This window comes from Lacerta agilis, chromosome 12 (assembly GCF_009819535.1).
Source record: "Lacerta agilis isolate rLacAgi1 chromosome 12, rLacAgi1.pri, whole genome shotgun sequence".
Taxonomy (NCBI): Eukaryota; Metazoa; Chordata; class Lepidosauria; order Squamata; family Lacertidae; genus Lacerta; species Lacerta agilis.
This window is the reverse complement of record NC_046323.1, coordinates 12,954,015-12,974,911: the sequence shown is the minus strand read 5'-3', so window position 1 is coordinate 12,974,911 and position 20,897 is coordinate 12,954,015. Positions and strand designations below refer to the sequence as shown.

The window sequence follows — 20,897 nt, the reverse complement described above, 5'->3', positions numbered from 1 at the left end:
TTTATCTTGAGCCAGGCACTGATGCTGGGCCCAGCGAGATCTTTAAAAAGAAAAAAGAGAGAGAAAAAGTTAAAGTCAGTCTGCTTTTATTATTTTAAACCCCAGGGATAGGCAGTCAGTATTTAATCAATTAAATCTGTAGCATAAAGAAAACAGGAATTGAGAAGCATGCTTATTTCAGACATCAGAATATTTGTTTTAATAAGAGACACAGAGAGCAATTCCAAGAGGGTGGCATATTGACCGACCAAATGCCTCTTTGTTCTGCGTCTATTGGATAATGCCCACTATCTGTCCACAGAAATGGAGTTACAGACAAACCCCATTGCGTCCTATGACTATGTACATTTTTTATGTTGATTGTACAGTCGTAATACCTTGGAAGTTGAACGGAATCCATTCTGGAAGCCCGTTCAACTTCCAAAATGTTCGGAAACTAAAGTGTGGCTTCAGGAAACTCCTGCAGCCAGTCGGAAGCTGCGGAAGCCCCGCCGGACCTTCGGCTTCCAAAAGAACGTTCGAAAACCGGAACAGTCACTTCCGGGTTTCGATCGTTTGGGAGCCAATTTGTTCGGGAGCCAAGGCGTTCGAGATCCAAGGTACAACTGTAAAAGCAAAAGCATCTGAATTATTATTATTATTATTATTATTATTATTATTATTATTATTATTATTATTATTATTAGTGTTACTTGGAGCAAGCCAATGTAAGTTTGCAAAGGACCCTTTATGCTTTGGCACTGGCACATCATCAGCCTGGTCCAGAAATCTAGATACTGCCAAATGTGTCCCTTCAGAGTGACCGTGATTAGGCTAGACAGCCCTTTTAAAGCATTAAATTGGGTTAAAGTAAACACATAAAAGGGGAGGGCAGTGAAAATGAGTGCATCAGCTCACCTACCACCATTCCTGTGGAAGGTCTGAACTGGGGAGCCTGCAGAAACCAGAGAGACTCTCTACTCCCCCCACCTCCCGTCTGTTCACACATTTTAGAACTGGGTAAAAAAATCAGTGCAATAAAGGATGGAGGGAACCTCCACTAATGCTCCCCTCTTCAGATCTCTGCCATTCATAAGGGGGCGGGCGCTAATATGCTCATCCCCGGTGCTCTCCCCCCACCCATGTGCTTGCTTTAATCTAATTGTGACTCCTGCCTAGGGCTTAAGGAGGGGTTTAAACCAGAATTTATGACATATTTATCCAGAGAGATTTGATACCAAGCTTGTAAACTATCCTGGACCTGAAATAAATAAGTATCTAAAAATGTTCCAGTTACAGGTAGGTAGCCGTGTTGGTCTGCCGTAGTCAAAACAAAACAAAAACAAAGAAAAAATCCTTCCAGTGGCACCTTAGAGACCAACTAAGTTTGTTCTTGGTATGAGCTTTCGTGTGCATGCACACGAAAGCTCATACCAAGAACAAACTTAGTTGGTCTCTAAGGTGCTACTGGAAGGAATTTTTTTTTATTTTTTGTTTTGTTTATATCTAAAAATGTGTTATATTTTTTTAAAAAGCAAGCAGGTAAAATATCTGTAAAATGTCCGGTTACTCCTAGATACAGTTTACTCAGGTGTAATCCAGGCTTGGAAGATCAATAGTATAACTGAAGAAGGGAACGTACTCTTGTCAGTCTTCTGTGTTGAGAGCGTAGGTCATCCAAAATCCTGTTAAAGTTTACACTTCTGTTATATCTACTGTTGCAGGTTGTAGAAGAAAAACATTTTGCTGGCTTTTCAAAGGGTTTTCTATCAACTGAAATGGCATGCGCCATTTTTGGTCTGCTTGCTTTTTCATACTGTTTGAGTGAGGGAAGTTGCCACAATTGTACTAGCGTTTGTTGTTTCAAGTGAATGTATTAAGCAAATCGCTCTTGACTGCATTACAGACATCCAAATGTACGCATTGTCGTTTTAACCTTATCTTGGTCTTTGGTGATGGCTAAAACTGGGAACTGAAACAAGCCCTCAAAACGATGTTCTCCAGCCTTGGGTCCGCAGGTATTGCTGAACTACAACTCCCATCATCCCTGACCTTTGGACTAAGCTGGATGGGGATGATGGGAGTTGGAGTCCAACAACATCTGGAGACCCAAGGTTGGCAAGCAGTAAAATACAGGGAGTTTCTAAGGGTCAAGTTTTGCATTTGGCTGGATTCCCTGGAAATGGTCTCCAAACATGGTACACAGTCAGCATGTTGCAGTAGTTAATGCTAGACTAGGAGATCAAAGTTCAAATCCCGATCTCAGACATGAAGCTCACAGAGGGACCTTGGGCCAGTCATACTTTCTCAGCTTATTGTATTACAGGGGGTTGTTGCGAGGAACCAGGGAACGGGGGGATGATGATGATGATGATGATTAGTTTATATACCACCCTATACCCAGAGGTCTCAGCATGGTTCACTGAAAAGATCACAACATATATAACCAGAATAAAGACAACAACCCAATAACACCCCTCCAAAAGAGCCACATTTTAAAAGGGCATAGAATGTCAATCAGATCAACCAAAGGCCTGATTAAAAAGGAACGTTTTTGCTTGGCACCTAAAGGTATATAATGAAGGCACCAGGCGAACTTCCCAGGGGAGAGCATTCCACAGATAGGGAGCCACTGCAGAGAAGGCCCGTTCTCGTGTTGCCACCCTCCAGACCTCTCAAGGAGGCACACGAAGAAGGGCATCAGAAGATGATCTCAGGGTCCGGGTAGGTTCATATGGAAAGAGGCGGTCCACAATGGAAAGGGGAAGAGGTCCCAAAATTACAGGAATGGCATTTAAGATTGGTAGAGTCTATGAATTTGGCAAGAATGATGGCAGCTATTAGAAATATTTCAAACCAAAAAGTGACAGGAGAATGGAAATATGTATAAGAATATATGAAAAGAGTTGAAACAAGATTGTTGATCTGTCTGGAATGATTCACTCACAGGAGTTAAGAAAATGTAGATATAAATAATAGTATTTGGATATAAGCTCGACTGGGAAAAATAAAATGAAATAAACAGCATTGACTGGGATATCTGTAAGGAACATGAAGTAGAACTTTAGGAAGTCTTTTAATTTATATCCGTAACTTTAATCTCTAATCTATTTATTATTATTTGTAATTCTTTTCTTTTTTGTAATTGGATGTGAGTTGTTTGTGTAACTTACCTTTTCTTTCGTTTTTTTTCTTTGTTTCTTTTTTTTGTAATTTTTTAAGTTCAATGTGACACTGTATGTAACTTATCTCTTTTTTGTTTTTTGTTCTTTTTGTAACTTTTTGAGTTTGAGTGGATATCCATACAATATTGCATTTTATTTTTAAGCATATTTCAATAAAATTGTTTTTAAATCTCAAAAAAAAGGAAAGAGGCGGTCCTTGAGGTATTGCGGTCCTGAGCCGTTTAAGGCTTTATAGATCAAAATCATGCATGACACCTTGAGCTCCTTGGAGGAAAAGTACAAAACAGGCCCCACATTTCCTCTGATTTGATGTCCTCTCAATCCTTTTAAGAACTTGCACTAGTAGCTCCTCCCAATCCAGTATGCCAAACAAGTCCATAGAGCAGTTTTCTGAAGAAAGCATTCAACAACAAAATAGAGCTACCAAGTTAATGCAGAGCTACCCAAGTCAGTGTGGGGATGCGGGTGGCGCTGTGGGTTAAACCACTGAGCCTCTTGGGCTTGCTGATCAGAAGGTCGGCGGTTCGAATCCCTGCGACGGGGTGAGCTCCCGTTGCTCGGTCCCAGCTCTTGCTAACCTAGCAGTTTGAAAGCACGTCAAAGTGCAAGTAGATAAATAGGTACCGCTCCGGAGGGAAGGTAAACGGTGTTTCCGTGCACTGCTCTGGTTCATCAGAAGCGGCTTTGTCATGACCCGGAAGCTGTACACTGGCTCCCTCGGCCAGTAACGCGAGATGAGCGCCACAACCCCAAAGTCGGACACAACTGGACCTAACGGTCAGGGGTCCCTTTACCTTTACCTTACCCAAGTCAGCAGATTCCATATTCCGTTTGCTCACCATCAAACCGCAGATGATTGCCTGCTACAGATCCTCAAAGTGCTGATAGCTGTGTGACAGAGCTCCTATCACACAGGCAGGGAAGCGGTGTGGCTTCTGAAATTCTGCCTTGGCAGGAAACGTCAAGACCCACATAACAATAATTTATCACACTTGTAAGTTGCGTGCTCTTGCTGGGAAACGGAGCGGTGACGACAGGCGTGATGCGTTTGTGTTTCACCCGGGTGATGGAGGGAGGGAGAGGAGTCATTCTGAAACATCGTGTTAAAAGAAATTCAGCTAGCATAGCCTAAAATGGGAGCATTTTGCTCCAGGGTGGGCAGGAAGACAAAGAGATACAACTGTCATTGGGATCAGCTAGGGGAGGGAGAAAAGGGCTTTAGAAAGAACCAGTCACATACAGTGGTCCCTTGGTTCTCAAACTTAATCCGTTCCGGAAGTCCGTTCCAAAACCAAGGCACACTTTCCCATAGAAGGTAATGCAAAATGGATAAATCGGTTCCAGACTTTTAAAGACAACCCCTAAAACAGCCATTTAACATGAATTTTACTATCTAACAAGACCATCTATATATATAAAACGCAAGTGTCTCTGCGTCCAGTCCCTGTATCTCTGGGTTTGCGCTACTGAGCATGTGCCCCAGGGACACAGGGATTGGATGGAGAGACATCGGGCCGCGAGCAGCGGCGGCAGTTGAAGCGGGGCGGTTGAAATGGAACGCTGGCGCTCCAGAAGAGAGGGGAGGCCAAGGAGGAGGGCCACGCTGCCGCTGCTACAACGAGAGCCCCGAGGCCTGGCGGCCCGGGAGCGGCCCAGAGCAGCCCGCCCCCGCGGAGCGCTAGTGTTCCGCTTCAACTGTCACCGCCGCGGGGAGGAGAAGGGAGGAGGAGCATTATTGTCATTCTTAAAGGCTCCAGGGTGCCGCTGCTGCCAGTCCGTGTAGGCCACAATGAGAGAGACGGCAGCCCCCACGGCGATTCTGAGGCGAGGCCCGGCCGCGGCGGCGACATGCCCGAGGCTGGCGGCCATGAGGCCCACGAGGCCACTGCCTGCGCCCAGCTCGAGCACGGCCTTGCGCCGGAGAGGGAGCCCCGCCAGGCCCGCCTCCTCCGAGTCCTCGGCCCCCTTCTCAAGGAAGCGCGCCAGCACCAGCGCCGCGTCCCACACCACGCAGCCCGTCCTGCCCGCTGAGCGCTGCCCAAGGCGGAGCCCCACCGAGCCATCCCGCCGGGCCAGGGCGCTCTCGAACCCCGGCCCCGTCTCCGGAGAAGGGGAAGAAGACATGATGGAGGCCGCGGGAGAGGAGACGGAGGCCGGCCGGGCGCAGGGAGGGAGGGAGGGAGGGAGGAGGAGCGGGAGGGAGGGAGGCGGCTTCTGTTCTAGCGCCCGTTATTTTAACGGGCTGAAACCACTAGTTGTTCCATAAAGTGAAAGCAATAAACAATGTACTGCAGTCACACAATCAGTAAATCAGTAGCTGAACTGGGTTCCACACAGTCTCACAAACAAAACACAAGAGCGGCAAAAACAAAAACGCAAAATAAATAGCAAAAAAAGACAGAAGTGTCAAAAAAAATAATCCTTCCAGTAGCACCTTAGAGACCAACTAAGTTTGGTCTCTAAGATCTGAAGAAGTGTGCATGCACATGAAAGCTCATACCAAGAACAAACTTAGTTGGTCTCTAAGGTGCTACTGGAAGGATTTTTTATTTTATTTTGTTTTGACTGCAGACCAACACGGCTACCTACCTGTAGACAGAAGTGTGGCACTCAAATCGGAAGTGTAACACTCAAAACAGAAGTGTGCCACTCAAAACGGAAGCATGGCACCCAAATTGGAAGCGTGGCACTCAAATCGGAAGTGTAACACTCAAAACGGAGCACGTTCGGCTTCCGAAAAAAGTTCGCAAACCAGAACACTTACTTCCGGGTTTGCAGTGTTTGGGTTCCAAGTTGTTTTGAGTACCAAGACGTTTGAGAACCAAGGAAGAAAGACACTGTGCTTTGATCCAAAGTCTGAAATGGAACAAAACATGTCCTACATCAAGGCATCTCTTGCAAATCAACAGTTTTAGCTAGTTTAAAGTTCCGGTCTCCTAGAGAGACACTGGAAGTGGTGTAGCCAAGACAAAAGACAGGGCAGCCCTAACCCCCCCACCTCCAGCCCAAATGCTTTGCATAGCCTTGTGGAGGAAAAGCATCAAGCCACTTTGCTCCTCACTCAAAACTGAAACACAGCTACACTTTTACCCATTACTTAGTAGCCAACAGAGGGATTAGGACAGATTCAAAACCACTTGCTCAAAGCTAATCATTCTTCAACATGCTCCTCACCACCCAACCATTGTTAAGTAGCTGGGCAATTAAGGAGTTGCAGAACTGTGGGTTGGGACTAATCTCCCTATGGGGGCCAAGTGGTAAAAACTAGTCTAGCCCAGGTGGATTGTGAATACAAAGATTTTAAAGGGTCCTTACCAGTTTTAGTACATGAAAATGCTATGTTTACACTTTGCCTCGTAGACAAGGATCTCGCTTTCAGAGAGCATTTAGCTCAGCAGCAAAAAGAGCTCTCACCTGACCCTAAAGGGTTAACTTTTTGGTGAATTGTCTAGCCAATGTGTTGAGGAGCCTGTCATTGGAAATTTAAATCAGTTTGATGGAGTCAGCAAAAATTTCCTTGGCAAAGTCTGGTGAGAATACTGTACCATGACATCTTCATGGTAGAAATTCTACCTTGAGGAGGTTTGTTCCTGGAGATAAAGTGTTGATTTTGCGTGGAGTTAAACTGCACAACAGGTTGGTCAGGATAGTTAAGCTGCACAGCCAAAGCTGATACGATATCCTTCAAACAATTTACATGGTTCTTCTTTGGCGATCACTGAGAGCCAGTGTGGTGTAGTGGTTAAGAGCGGTAGACACATAATCTGGTGAACCGGGTTCGTGTCTTTGCTCCTCCACATGCAGCTGCTGGGTGACCTTGGGCTAGTCACACTTCTCTGAAGTCTCTCAGCCCCACTCACCTCACAGAGTGTTTGTTGTGGGGGAGGAAGGGAAAGGAGAATGTTAGCTGCTTTGAGACTCCTTCGGGTAGTGAAAAGCGGGATATCAAATCCAAACTCTTCTCTTCTTCTTCTTCTTCTGCTTCCATAAACACGGTTTTAATAAAAGTGAGTCTGGAAGTGACTGTGGAGGCCAATTCTGGATTCACAGGTCCTTCCACAGTGGGGACATAGGTTTCCGGGCGGGAGTTGATTTGCCTTGAGAGTCTTTAAACCTCTTTTGTTGACCACCAACATTACGCTTACCATTTTTAAGTTCGGGATAGAGTAGTTGCTTTGGAAGACAACCATCAGGCATCTGCACAATATGACCAGTCCAATGAAGTTGATGTTGAAGAATCATTGCTTCAACACTGGTGATCTTTGCTTCTTCCAGTACACTGCCATTAGTTCGCCTGTCTTCCCAGGTGATGTGTAAAGCGCCTGACCGCCTCTCCATGTCCCACCCAATTCACAAAAAGCAGGCAGCGCAATTTGGATGGTGCAACTCACTCCAAAGTGCTGGGCACGGACAGCAAAGGGTAGAAAACCTTTGTGGCTTTGACACATCTGTGCTTGTTCAGGAGCGCAAGCAGTTTGAAGTTATCTGGTTTTGCATGCCATAATTTGCTCGAGGGCAGGCAGGAGGGGTGGGCAGGTTGCACCGAAAAAAGGTATGATGTTGACACAAGATTCTCCTGTACCTCATCAGGCCTAGAAGGATAGCTTGTTGATCTTCCCCTCCTAGCGCTTGATAGAGAAGGCAGGAAACTCTCCGGCTGACTGCACCCCGAGCGATATTATTCATCTGTCCCTGGTTTCCCGTTCTATGCAGATTAAGTCCAGCCAACAGGCCACGTTCCATCCCTGGGATAAGGAATGTATTATCTAATCAAGTCTACAGGCACGTACACTACATTAGTTGAAGACCAATGAAGCACAACCCTCGTAATTTGAAGGCAGAGCCAATACAGAGCGGGGAGAGAGATGGTGCGGAGCCCACAGGTGCTCATTTAAATCCCACACATGAACTTCTGCACCTACTGGACTGGAGTAATTTCCTTTTGCAAAGTCAGAACGTGGCTACTCCCAACTACCGAGGGTGCCCACAGTTGATTTTCACTGCTCTCATAGTCAACGGGGAACCATAGCCAGTGGCAATAGAAGACAACCACTTATGCCCTATACAAATTCAATCAATCAATCAATTAATCCATTAATAAAAATGTTGGCTGCCAGTGGAAGCTAGAAGCTTCAAAAGGTTTCACAGTAGTCATAGGCTAAGAGGTAACTTTCCTTTTGAGGATATAAGGGTGAATTCAGTGCATTGTGAATGTATTATAAACTGTATTGATGAACAATAAAATAAAGTATTTTAATATTTTAAAAAAAGAATTCAGTGCATGCAGCATTAGAACTGTGGAAGTTAGAGCATGGTGCCGGCAATGCATGTTCCATCCTTGTGTGGGACAAATGCATCCCTTCCAACTCTACAATTTTATGATTCTATGTTGTTGCAATAGGTTCCTCCCCTTCCTCTGCATTGTCTCGAAAACTGTGGTGGGGTTCTGTCATTTTTAGCAAGGAGGGGAATTTAAAGATCAGAAGTCAGCTGGTCGAGCAAATGAAAGGGTTTGTTGTATCCAAATGCAATTAAAAATTTTAATTTCTAATTATGCTAAGTTGCCTTGCGACACTTTTCATATTACCTTTCTTCAAGCGGTGCACAGACTGAAACATTTGCAGGCTTGCATTTAACAAACGGACAAGGAGTGAATCTTAAGGAGTTGGACCCGTTCACACAGAACGCTCTTCAACAAATTATTTTCTGCTAGGACTCTGTTTGGACAGACAACAGGGGAGAGATCAGAGGCACCGATGAGGCAGATGAACCAGAGATTGTGTAACATTCATCACTAATCCCCAGTCAGCTCCTAGCTCCACCCACCCAGCTCCAATTGGATTTGGTTCTTGTGTGATCACATTGCCTCCTTGACAACAGAGCCTGGTGCAGCAAGTTATGGTCAGCAAACTTGGAAGGTGTCTAGCAAAACTGCTGAGCAAGGTTTGCAGAGCCTTTAATTTATTAGAACAGATTCAAAATTATAGAACATAGAATTGAGAGTTGGAAGGGACCGTGGAGGTCTTCCGGTCCAAACTGCCTTCTACCAAGTTAGACCAGGTTGCTAAGCACCTGTTCTAACTCCTCTTCATGTTCTTTCCCAGCTGTATTTCTCTCTCTTTCTCATATATTTAAATTAGACACTAGGAAATAAATCTGGGGCCTTAATCCAGGATTAGGGTGCAATCTTTAAAACACAATGATGCTTACTGATTTAATAAACATGCATAGGATTACACTGCTAAAACATGTGCTCTACTACTGAGCTATGATAATGATAATGATAATGATAATGATAATGATAATGATAATGATAATGATAATGATAATGATGATAATAATAATAATAATAATAATAATAATAATAATAATAATAATAATAAAAAATTATTTATACCCCGCCTATCTGGGGAAACCCAGCCACTCTGAGCGGCTCCCAACAGAATATTAAAAACACAATAAAACACCAAACATTAAAAACTTCCCTAAACAGGGCTATCCCCCGAAGGTACTAGACCAGGGTTCAGAAAACTTACCGCACCTTGGGCCGGTATCTCCAGCACCGATTGCGCGGTGGGCTGGAGGGCAGGGGAGCGTGCACCCGTACGCATGCGCGCACACACTATTTCCGGCGCACTTCCGGGTCGGAGGAGCACCGGAAATAGCTTGTGCACATGTGCATGGGCCTCCTCCAACCCGGATGTGTACCAGAAATAACGCTTGCGCATGCCCTCAAGCTATTTCCAGTGCTCCTCCAACCCGGAAGTGGGCAGCCACACAGCGCAGCGCCGGTAAGAGCAGGCGGCTGCAGCGGTCGCTGCGGACCAGATAAACAAGTCCCTCGGGCCTTATCCGGCCTGCAGGCCTTAGTTTGGGGACCGCTGTAGTAGACAGTGGCGGCTCTTGGCATGGGGTGAAGGCAGGAATTGTACACCTGGAACCAACGGCTGAACTCGGACCGAATCTCTCCATATGAACCTGAGATCATCGTCCTTCTGCATGGTCCTCCTCCACAAGAGATCCCGAGGGTGGCAAAATGATAACGGGCCTTTTCTACAGTGGCTCCCTGTTTGTGAAATGCTCTTCCTCGGGAGGTTTGTCTGCCGCCTTCATTATACATCTCTAGGCGCCAGGCAAAAACGTTCCTCTTTAACCGGGCCTTTGGCTGACGTGACATCCAATGCCCTTTAAAAATGTTTTGGGGAGGGGAGGGATTATTTTTAATATCCAATTTGTGTTTTTATATTGTGCTTTTATGTTGTGAGCCGCCCTGAAACCTGTCAGTATAGTGAGGTATACAAATTTAATAAATAATAATAATAGTAATTACAACTAAGCCATTGCCCCATAGCAGCTGGTGAATAGGGACCAGAATGAATTGGGGCGCAGCTGAAGATACACCCACTTCTCCTTCATTACATGTTTTTCTAACAGCGAAAATCCAGAAACACAACATAAAATCAGATAGTTCAGTTTCCTGTTTTAAAAAGCCCAGAAGACACCCAGTCATAATGGAAAGTGTGCTTCAATTTTTTTTTATTAACTTCTTCTTGTACATAATTTTACACAAATGGAATGTTAAAACATACAACCTAGATCAGTTAAAAAAAGGGGTGGTGGAATCAATGATCATTTAGCGGCAGACCAAGTACACGACGAACCTTTTAAAGCATCCTCATTTCCCCAACCATACAGCTCAATTAAAAAAGTTACGTGTTACATTAGACGTCGCTAATTGCATTCTGGTTTATTAGCAGGGTAAGGAAGGAAGACTTCTTGCCCACCGCCACTACCAAACGTTAAGCTGCGTCCTGCTCACAGTTCCATCTAACGTGTTGTGGAAACGAATTAGTCCAAACAGCTGATTCATAGCGTGAATCTAACGGTTTGAAGAGCACAAACTCTTGGTCAGTACAGATAGTCCTGAATCATTGCTTGGTAAAAAAGATAGCCTTCCAACTTAACTATGCTCAAATGCGCCTTGTAACTGCTTAGTTCCCCCCTCGCCATTCTTCAAATTATTCTTGCATCTTCTCAAAGCTGGGGAGATGGTGGGAGGTGCAATCTTGCTTCATACACCAAAATAAAATATTTCAGTCCCTGTTTGATGAGTGCACCCCTTATCTCTGTGGTTTGCATGCTATGCTTCAGAAAATACCGGGAAGTCTGTTACATGTTCTACAATGAGAAGATAAGGGCAGAGAAGTTTTCTGTTCAGACACTGTTACCACCCACTATAAATCCTGGCCTACCATGAAAGTTCTGGGTGTGTTAGAGGACATTCCCTCAGTTCGTCAGAAGGTGTGGCAAGGCCCAACGGGACTGGCCTGTAACTCATGTCAACTGTCTTAGTATACTCTTCCAGAATTCTTTCCAAGGCACAGTGGCTCCTTGGTGGCAAAGAAAGAAAGAAAAAAGACAACAGAAAAAGGATTCCCTGAAGGTTTTTAGTTTGAAACTGCAGACCATACAATTTGTGAAGGAGCCACTTTTTGCAGCTTGCATGAACATTAGTTTGCCACTGACAACACTAAAGAGTGCAAATGTTTTGCCTAACGAAAAGGGGTTTAAGGATTCAATGAGGATTCACTCTGTATCTCTTTCAAATGTGTACAAACAAGGGCAAGCAGTTTGCTAGTTGATTGACGCCTTCTGACTGATAAATCCACAGAATTTGGATACACTGACATTACTGAAAAATTCAGCATTGGGTATCTTTTGAGATGTTTAAGGGAAGTGCAAAGTAACCAACTACTTCATTCAAAAAGCCTCGACTTATTAGAAGGCCATCTTTAAAATATTTCCCTTTCCCCTATCACACTACAGAACAAAAAACAGCCTAAAAAAATGAGCAACAGTACCCTTAACCCTCTGCACCTCTGCTTAATGTTCGTTCCAGTAGATCATGTTTACCTCCCTTAATCAGTCAACTAATATTGTAGTCAACTAACCCGGCAAGTCATGTTTGCAGGCTGGAATGCAAAGCAAAATCTTTGCTGAAGCACTTAAACAAATGCCACATATATAAAGAACTAGGCTGACAGCAAGCAAAGTCTGCATATCATTGATGCCACGACTTTCAAACAGATAGGGAGTCTTGCCTATTCGCAACTCAGAGACACAAAAAGTATTACCAAAAGCAAGTCAATTTTCCAAATAAATGCTGGACACACAGGCAGCTTTGAGTCTTTAGCACTGCTTTGCATTACTTTTACAGTTTCCACCACTGTGGCACAAAACATACCAATGTACATTAGAGAATGCCTTCCAGCAGCCTGAGAATTTTCCAGCAGCAGCAACTTACATTGTTCTGCTTCTGAACTGCAACCACAAATTTGGCCTCCTGACTGAGTTAATTTAGAACAACGCACTTCTGTCTTTTCAATATATCCAGCAGAACACAGAACAGACACCGTACTTAAGAAAATAACCTAGCTTTTGGAGCTATTTGGTTTCTTTGCACAGGGCTGGATCAGAAGCCAGAGCCATCTAAAGAAAGCTACTCCTACTGGACACAATGAAGTGGTTGGGCCAAAATGATTGAAAAAGCTCCTCCTCTGGCGAGATCTGCATAATGGAGCACTGATTGAGGTCAACAAAAGAGTTTGCTCAAATAAAAGAGGCAGGGCAGAATAAGGCTCAGGACTGCAGTGTGCAATGACTTAGGAGGAGGAAGTAAGGAGGAAAGAGATTTGAAGCTTAAAGTCTAAGACAAGGAAGTATAAATAGCAAGTTATGCTATCAAGAAGATCAGCACTGAGATTAGCTCATTGGCAACGCAGAGTGGGGACTTTCCATACCAGCATGTCTGCTTGACAAAGCAAAATCGTATCTGGAAAATCCCACTCTGGCTCAAAACCAGCCAAGGGAACAAATGACAGTAAAAGACAGGTTTCTTCCTTTTCTTTTCTTTTCTTTTTTTTAAGTGTACTGGAGTAAAGCAAGCAATATAAACATATATTTCTGGACACACCTGTTTTTTGTGTTTTTGTTTGTTTGTAAGGAGACTGAATGGAATAAAAGCTTTTGAGACCTCAAAGGAAAAAGGTACTTCAATTAATAGACACGTGAAGAAACCTGACTGAAAAGTGCCCAGTCTGAAATATTCACATTCCAGGGCCATTTACAAATTATATGGAATCAAACTCCAGGTTGCTCAAGAGTCACAGCCAATCCTGGCTCCCTGATATATGAATAGGTATATTGATAAACTCTTCCTCTTAAGAGCTCCTGCATACCAGTGTTATATGTACATCTAAAAATGTAAAGTACCAACAGGACACTGGGGAAGGTGGAGAATGATAAGTTAGTGCAGAAAATCGCAAGTACATTTACATTTAAATTTAAATTTAAATTACTGCCTTGCTTATATTGTCCCAACCTCAGCATCTGGTACCAGCAGTAATGATCCCTGAAAAAAATAATCATTGAATCCCAGCAGCTGCAGCAGAATATCTGATTTAAGTTCAAGGGAAAGAAAGTCCCTGAACAGTAGGACACATGAGATGGATACATAATTTAAAGCCAATGAATGCAAGTCTTTACTGTCAGAAGGTAAAAAGAACTTGAGATACCAGAAAGGAGTAACAGACTGCCTACAGGCTAATAAAACTCCATTCCATGCTCTTTTCTCTCTATCCAATATCCTAAAGCTACAAGAAACCTCCATATTGCTTCCTTTCATTTGAAGAAGTAGGTATTGGGTAGCAAAGACAGGTTGCCTTGAAGGTGCAAGGTGGGATGAGGGAGACATTTGCAGGGCAGACATAGAAGTGGGCTACTTAACCCTTCTCCATTTGCCACTTTTTTTGGGGGGGGGTTGTCTTAACAGAAGCATAATTTAATTCTTAAGAACGAAATAATGTGAAATACATCTTATTTTTTGCTATATAAACATGTGAAAAGTTCCAATCACCTTTATTCAACGCTTTTGTTACAAACTTTACAAGGTACTTTTAACAGCTTCCAAAACGGGTCCCCTTTTTTATGGAAACAGATATATTATTAACAGCTCACAATTTTACTTAGTGAGCTTCTTCCCTACCCTATCCCATACCCCTCATTTTTCAATTTATGGTAAGCCACAGTAGTGTAAAGTTTTATTGGTTCAAGAAATATAGGTGGTTCCTTCAAACGTATGCTCACAGTTATGTATGTTTAAACCCATTTATACCAATGGGATGAAGGATGAGCAATTGGGTACAGAATTATAGCTGTCAAAAGCCTGGCTAACAGCACTGAACATGAACTACTATGATCTGCCACTGAGACAACCTTGAATAATAATAATAATTAAAAAAAACCACACAAAAGTCAATCCAGGTCCCATCCCTATGAAATGTCTCACTTTGCCCGCCTTTGTGACTACTCAGCTAGAGAGAAACAGCCTGGAGATTAAAGTAGTACAAGAAAATAACTACCTGAAACATGTTTAAAAAATACCCGTTAAATTACCTTAACTGGCAGCACTTGAGATGGTAATTTTAATTTCCCTATAATTTTTTTTAAAAAAATATTGCATAGCTGCTAAATTATGCTCTTTTCTTTTTTTAGTTTTGCTGCTGCTTTGATATCCACAAGCAGTAAAGGTGAATTTTAGTATATATTAGAAATGAACACAGTATGCGGATTTCAATTAACTCTATAGCCTGATCAACGACGTCAATTAATGATCTGCCTTGATTACATTTTGCTCTTTGGGCTGCACTCTGGCAAAGCTTTACTTTAAGAACAAAAAACAAAAAACCTAAGTCAAGGAATGTTGCATTCTTTCACAGAAAAAATGTGAACAGCATAAAGGGTGCAAAATTTCATGAGGAAGTTCACACCGCTTAACTGTATGTACTTCATAGATTGCTTTTACCCCCAATCCCAAGCTCATGGTACACAGTGGGAGTGGGGCGGTTTCCAACTCCAAAATGGCATTTCCCTTGTACAATGTCCCAGAGTCTTGATCCAGAGCACACAGCTTCCATTCAAGAAAGAATGTGAGAACAAACTGCTTCTGTAGACAGTTTTCTTTTTAAAAAAAAATTAAAATGAAAGTTAGTAACTTTGGCCTGTAGATATAAAATGTTGTCCGTAAAGTCTGTGGGAAGAGGACTTTTCCAGGATGTGCAGCATTTTCAAGAATCCCTGTGTCTCCTTTAAGCTGAGTGTCGGTACACTGAGCTTCCAGCTTTGCATCATTTGTCCCGTGTCATGTTCCATCTCCCTCTTAACTTTCCGGTACAAAGTGAACAGAAGTCCAGTCTCACATCGGCCTCTGAAGATGGAACGCCAAATCCTTTACACGTGATGGTCCGTGTCAGAGACTAGAAAGAAATTCACAGAGAAGGAAGTTAACTTTCTTGGAAGTGGAGTGTGTTCTATAAACAGCAGTTTTGTTTTCTGTGGGGGGAGAAAGTATGAGTCTCTCTGAACACCATTTAAAAATAAGTTGCCCTTGTGCACCAGCCATAAGCACCAGCTGATCCTGAGAAAACTATTCACTTGTATTTATCCTGTAATAGTGGTGTATTGGGGATTTTGAGAAGGAATACTTCTCTCCTTGGCATTTCCCATAATTTACCACCAAGATGTGCTACCCCCGTCCTTCATACAGAGCAACCGGAAGCCAAACCCTTCTGCATTTCACATGATGGCAGGAGGAAGGAGAAATAAGAGGGAAGCAGCCATGCAAATTCTCCCCACTATTGCCCACCATTTTCTCAGAGCCCATATGACGTCTCTGGGCTTGGCCAAAAATGAGTGAGCTCCATAACTCATTTGGGCATGAAAACTTCTTCTTTTGTTCTTGGACTACCTAAGCAGGAGAGAGCAGGAGAGAAACCTGCTCTGCAAGTAATGCCAAGCCGAACTATGCCCAAGTGAGTGGGTGCAAATTTAGAAAATTCGTCCCTCCTGCTGGTCCAGCAGCTACCATGTTAGTGCTATACGTGAGTCCAGGCTTGTGGTTTGTCTTGGTCCAAGCAAACCACAAGCTGTAACCAGAGTTAGCTCTCGGCTTACTGTTCATGGTTTGTTTGGAGCAAGACCAACTATAAGCCTGGGCTTGCACATATAGCTAATCCAAACCATGGTTCACCTTCTGGAAGTAACAGCAGCAGCAGGACTGGCTGAAGAGCAAAGAGGCTGTGATTTTCTAAACATGCACATGCATGCTTGCTTGTTCATGCCAAGCCATAGTTTGGCTTAGCATTATGTGTGAATTGAGCCACAATCGCCCCCGCCACCTTTTGTCAAAATGCACTAGTATTTCAATACTGTATTAACTTGTGGCACAGGGAGTATTTTTAAATGGCGGTACCCATCATTCAGCGCTGTAACTCCTCCCCACTCCCACCACATCTATATTGTGGTTTCTAAGATGACTGAAGAATGCAGAAATAGTAGATGAAACCTGGTAAACAGTAAAAAAAGGGGGAGGGGGAGAAAGGAAAAAGAAAGGGCCTTCTTTGATCAAGGCTATGATGATTAACAATCAAGAGACTTTTCACTATACATTTCCATTAAACAGACATTCAAGAGCAATTTTTGATACAGCATGTGAGGGCTGCTGTTCAGGGTGTGTGTGGAGAGGAAAGCCTTCCTGGTACCTGCGAGCCTAAAGGAGTTATTTGTAGTGTGCGCCAACTCAAGTAACTTGACACAAATGCCAGCAGGCATTTAAAAATAGGAAGCTTAGAAAGTATTGCTGCCCCCTCCACCCTGCTCTAACAGAGTTGTTGGTTTTCAAGTTTAAAAAAAAATGCCTGAAATATGACACAATATTTTTTTCCTTGTGGGGATAAAGTCATGAAAAAGATGTTACTGAATAGTAACATGTCTAATCCCTGCAAGTCAGAACTGAATATGCTAAGAGACAAATCTTTAAAGAGCATCTCAAATGGCACCAATTGCTGGTCTACAAAGGGCGTGTCAGTTAATGCCTAGTGAAAACAGCCTACCACTGTCATTACCAAGCATTAGGCACCAAGATGCTAAGTGCTACATCTGGGAACACAAAGGGTAAGAAGTGGTGTCTGAATGGTGCAGATAATGCCTTTATAAAGTGTTTGCCATAGCAGGGCCGCATTTATTTACATGCCACTTCAGGCAGCAAAATGTCTTGGGCCAGCACTGCTGCCCAGAATAGTAAGATGGCTCAGGCAGAATTGGATAAAGTAGTAACAAAGGTGGTTTATAGGGTTGAGACAGGAATTTCTTGACACAAAAATCCCCATGGCCAGAATAGGAAGCAGGTGGTTCAGGCTGCAAGGATTCAGCATTCATCCCCATCATCAGTGACAGGATCAATGATCTGAAGTCTCTGGCATGTGCAAGAATCGAAAACATTTAACAACTGTGTCCAATCCCAGAAGTTATTGTGCCAATGTACCATTTAGAAAAGTAGCTGGAGCAAAAGGTTACTGGAGCACTAGAACTCACGTTGTGCTACAGCCAGATATTGAAAGCTACTCAGCTTTATAGATTGGTCTTTGGGGACAGCAACCTATATGGCAGTAGTTACCTACACAAAACAGGAAACTCTGACGTTAATCTGAGGGATGCTCAGGACAAGATCTGTTTACTTCAAACCATTCGTCTATGCATCTACGAGAGAGCAAGAGAGAGAAGAATTATTTACTGCAGCTGAAATACAAAGAGAAGTCTGCTTATCAGTCAGCTCCACAGAAACAGAAAAAATTATTTTCAAGTACAGTAAATGCTTTCGTTATAATGAAAGCATCATGTTAACTAGGGCAATCATTCAGAAATTGTTTTTCCATTACAGTTAACAGACTTGTAATTGATTAATCAATTAAAAAGCTATATATTGGAAAACCTCAATAAAGGCGTCTTTTTGAGGGTCCTTGCATACTATGAAGTAAGATTTCAAAAGAAAAACAATTAACAGGGAAAGTGAATATGCGGAGGGGGTAAGCTCTAGAAATCCCGCCTTGTCAAATCTCATTTTTGACAGTTTTTAAATGCAAACCTATTAAAATTATTTCAGTGAATTATTAGAATGGTTAAGTGGAACAGATTCCCCCGGGAGGTTGTGGACTCTCCTTCCTTGGAGGTTTCTAAGCAGAGGTTGGATGGCCACCTGTCATGGATACTTTAGTTGAGTTTCCTGCATTGCAGGAGGTTGAAGTGGATGACCCTTTGGGTCCCCGCCAACTCCACAATTCTATGATTCCAAGTCACAGCTGCTGAATTCTGTTTCGCATGTAACTTACCCTTTATGATATATGCATAGACAAGGCAATCGTGCTATTGTATCCCCTTGCTGCAGCTCTTCCAGGCATATTGCACACTCCCCAGCATCTTTACTCAGCACATCCTCTACAGACACAGGCAAAACACAACAGAGACAAAAAATATTTCATTCCCAGTATTGACAATACAGTATCCTTTAAAAAAATGGCAAGGAAGATGAGATCTATCACGTTTAACATTCAATGAAGTTAACATTCACAAAATCAAATCATACTGTGGTTTGATTTAGTCTAATGGAATACTGTTGTGAAACAAGCTATTGGAATGTAGGGCTAAAGATTACAATACCTCACATGCTTGTGCAGATCGAAAACAACAAGGAATACCTGCATCAAAGCTTTCCAGCCAGTCAGCCAGCCATGCCCTCTTCCAGTAAACTCCAATGCATCCCACGCCCTCCCTGTTTTCCACCCTCGAATAGTTAGACAGCATTCTGTGACCACTAAGCATGCTTGGTCCTCTCAGGCTCTTTTGGGGTTTTCCACCTCTTAGGGATTTCTTCCAAAGCTTTTCTGTGTGTGCGGGGTGTGTGTGTTGTTGCTTGGGGGTTTCTCCCCAAGCCTACCAACCTTCATGTTCTAAAGTGATGGTACCCATTTGGCTGCTAAATATCCACACTTGGAAAATGAGTTATTTATGATGGTATAAAATATATTTCAACTCAGATATATAAAGAAAATAATACAAACGCTCTCTCAGCCTTCCCCGTAATTCAAAAATCAACATTTATAGTATATATCTCCTTATGGAACAGAGACCTTAATCACCTGAAGCCTGAACATGGAAAAGAAGCACCTCTGACATACTAGATTCTGTACATCCTTACTGCTGAAGTGGTGATCATAAAAGGCAATTAAACAGCAACACTAGATGCACTCATTCGCTTCCAGATTGCAAGTTGTGCAATATGGTTTCCAGATGACATAGGGTTGGACAAAACCTGAGGCAGGATTTCTGCAAAATAAGCTCATGCACTTGATTTCTGTAGCTTTACGTCACCAGATTTCGCTCAAACTGGCAGAGGTTTGCTAGATCCAACCACTACTCCTGTGCTGAACCTGGAAAGCAGTGTTCCACAGGCACCACCTGCCAGGCTTTCGGAGCAGCAGATGAATGTGAAAGAGGTTTAAATTCTGCACAGCATTGCCAATTTTGGATTAAATTGTGCTGAGTGCCTATCTGGGTATGCTGCACCTAGAAACTGTCTCTTACGAGAAGTGAATTGGCCTTGCCTTCTGCCTTTGCAAGCTAGGGATGGCTAAATCTATGCCTGCCATATCTAAATAACAATGATATTCCAGAACCAGTGTGACCCTCCCCTTTTCCTTGCAATCCATGTCTATTTCCAATTGATTAGAAGTTCAAAATCAGCTCCAGAATTTGGAGACATCTCTTTTTGTGGAGTGAAAATGAGTTCTGATGGTGTAAAAACAAAGGCATGTGACAACATGCCATAATTTAATTTCAAAGTAGGTTAGGAATGATGGCACATAGATACCTTAAATGGTTTTCTTCCTTGAAAGATTTTCACTGCTCCACTGAAGAAGCAGAAACTGGAAGTTTACAACTTCTTAACTAACGAAAGAGTAAAAAGTTTGTAAGTTATTCATACAACTGAATAACTTTTTGAGCATGCTCTCTGTTTTCCCAGCCAAGAAGGGGAAACTGAGCATTTTCACTCTTTCTCAATAATTTACTACTTGTATTGGATACAATGATCCCCCAAATGGGGATGTTTTTGTAGGTGAAAAAGCTGTAATACCAATGTGACAACAATTCTGTGATGAATCCTTTGAATTAATGTCAAGATTTACTATAAACTGACCTCTCAGTGTTGAGATACAAATCAATAAGGAAAAATCAGAATTGCTAATTCACTCCACAGAACTAGGGCTTGAAACAAATTCTTAAGTATTATACCATGCATAAAATTCCTGTGAAATCTTTATGAAATACTTTTCAGGCAATTTCAGTAGAAAAGTAACAGATATTCCTATTTCCACAGTATGAAGAATTCGCAGAAGCTGGTCAAGTTAAAATGTCCTCAGTTTATAGGAAGCAATTTCTACCTACACTGGCATGGTTTTATGAACCTTCCGTTTCTAAACATGGACTGTATTCACATGTAATACTAAACCACAATTTAGCACTATGTCAACATGCCTGAATGGGCCCGAGCCAAGCATTGGGATTACATGCTCCATTCGGTATTCCTCTTCCCAAATGGCTAAGATAATGATTTTGGCAGTGTTCGTTTTAGTTGGTAGGATCCTGGTTTAAAAATACACTTTGGTAAGTTTCATAATATGCCAACTTGAAACCAAGTTAGCTTATTAGAATATAGTCGTAACTTGGTTTTCAAACAGCTTAGTACTTGAATGTTTTGGCTCCTGAACGTCGCAAACCCAGAAGTGACTGTTCTGGTTTGCAAACTATTTGCAAATGTCCAATGGGGCTTCCTGCTGCCAA

The 20,897-nt window shown here is 42.7% G+C and overlaps 1 protein-coding gene across 2 annotated transcripts in view; it reads right to left on the bottom strand.

The window, feature by feature from the left end:
• Positions 1–14,064: 14,064 nt before the first annotated feature.
• The window catches only part of ZNRF2 (zinc and ring finger 2), a 53,247-nt gene continuing 46,414 nt past the window's right edge, over positions 14,065–20,897 (bottom strand). The window contains exons 3-5 of one of the 2 annotated variants that reach the window (XM_033164895.1): positions 18,389–18,494; positions 17,677–17,759; positions 14,065–15,478 (exon numbers count right to left, since the gene is read on the bottom strand). In XM_033164895.1, the coding sequence (XP_033020786.1) occupies positions 17,702–17,759; positions 18,389–18,494 (164 nt within the window). In that variant the 3' untranslated portion in view covers positions 14,065–15,478; positions 17,677–17,701. The remainder of the gene's footprint in view (positions 15,479–17,676; positions 17,760–18,388; positions 18,495–20,897) is intronic. The other variant, XM_033164894.1, reaches the window with a different exon arrangement.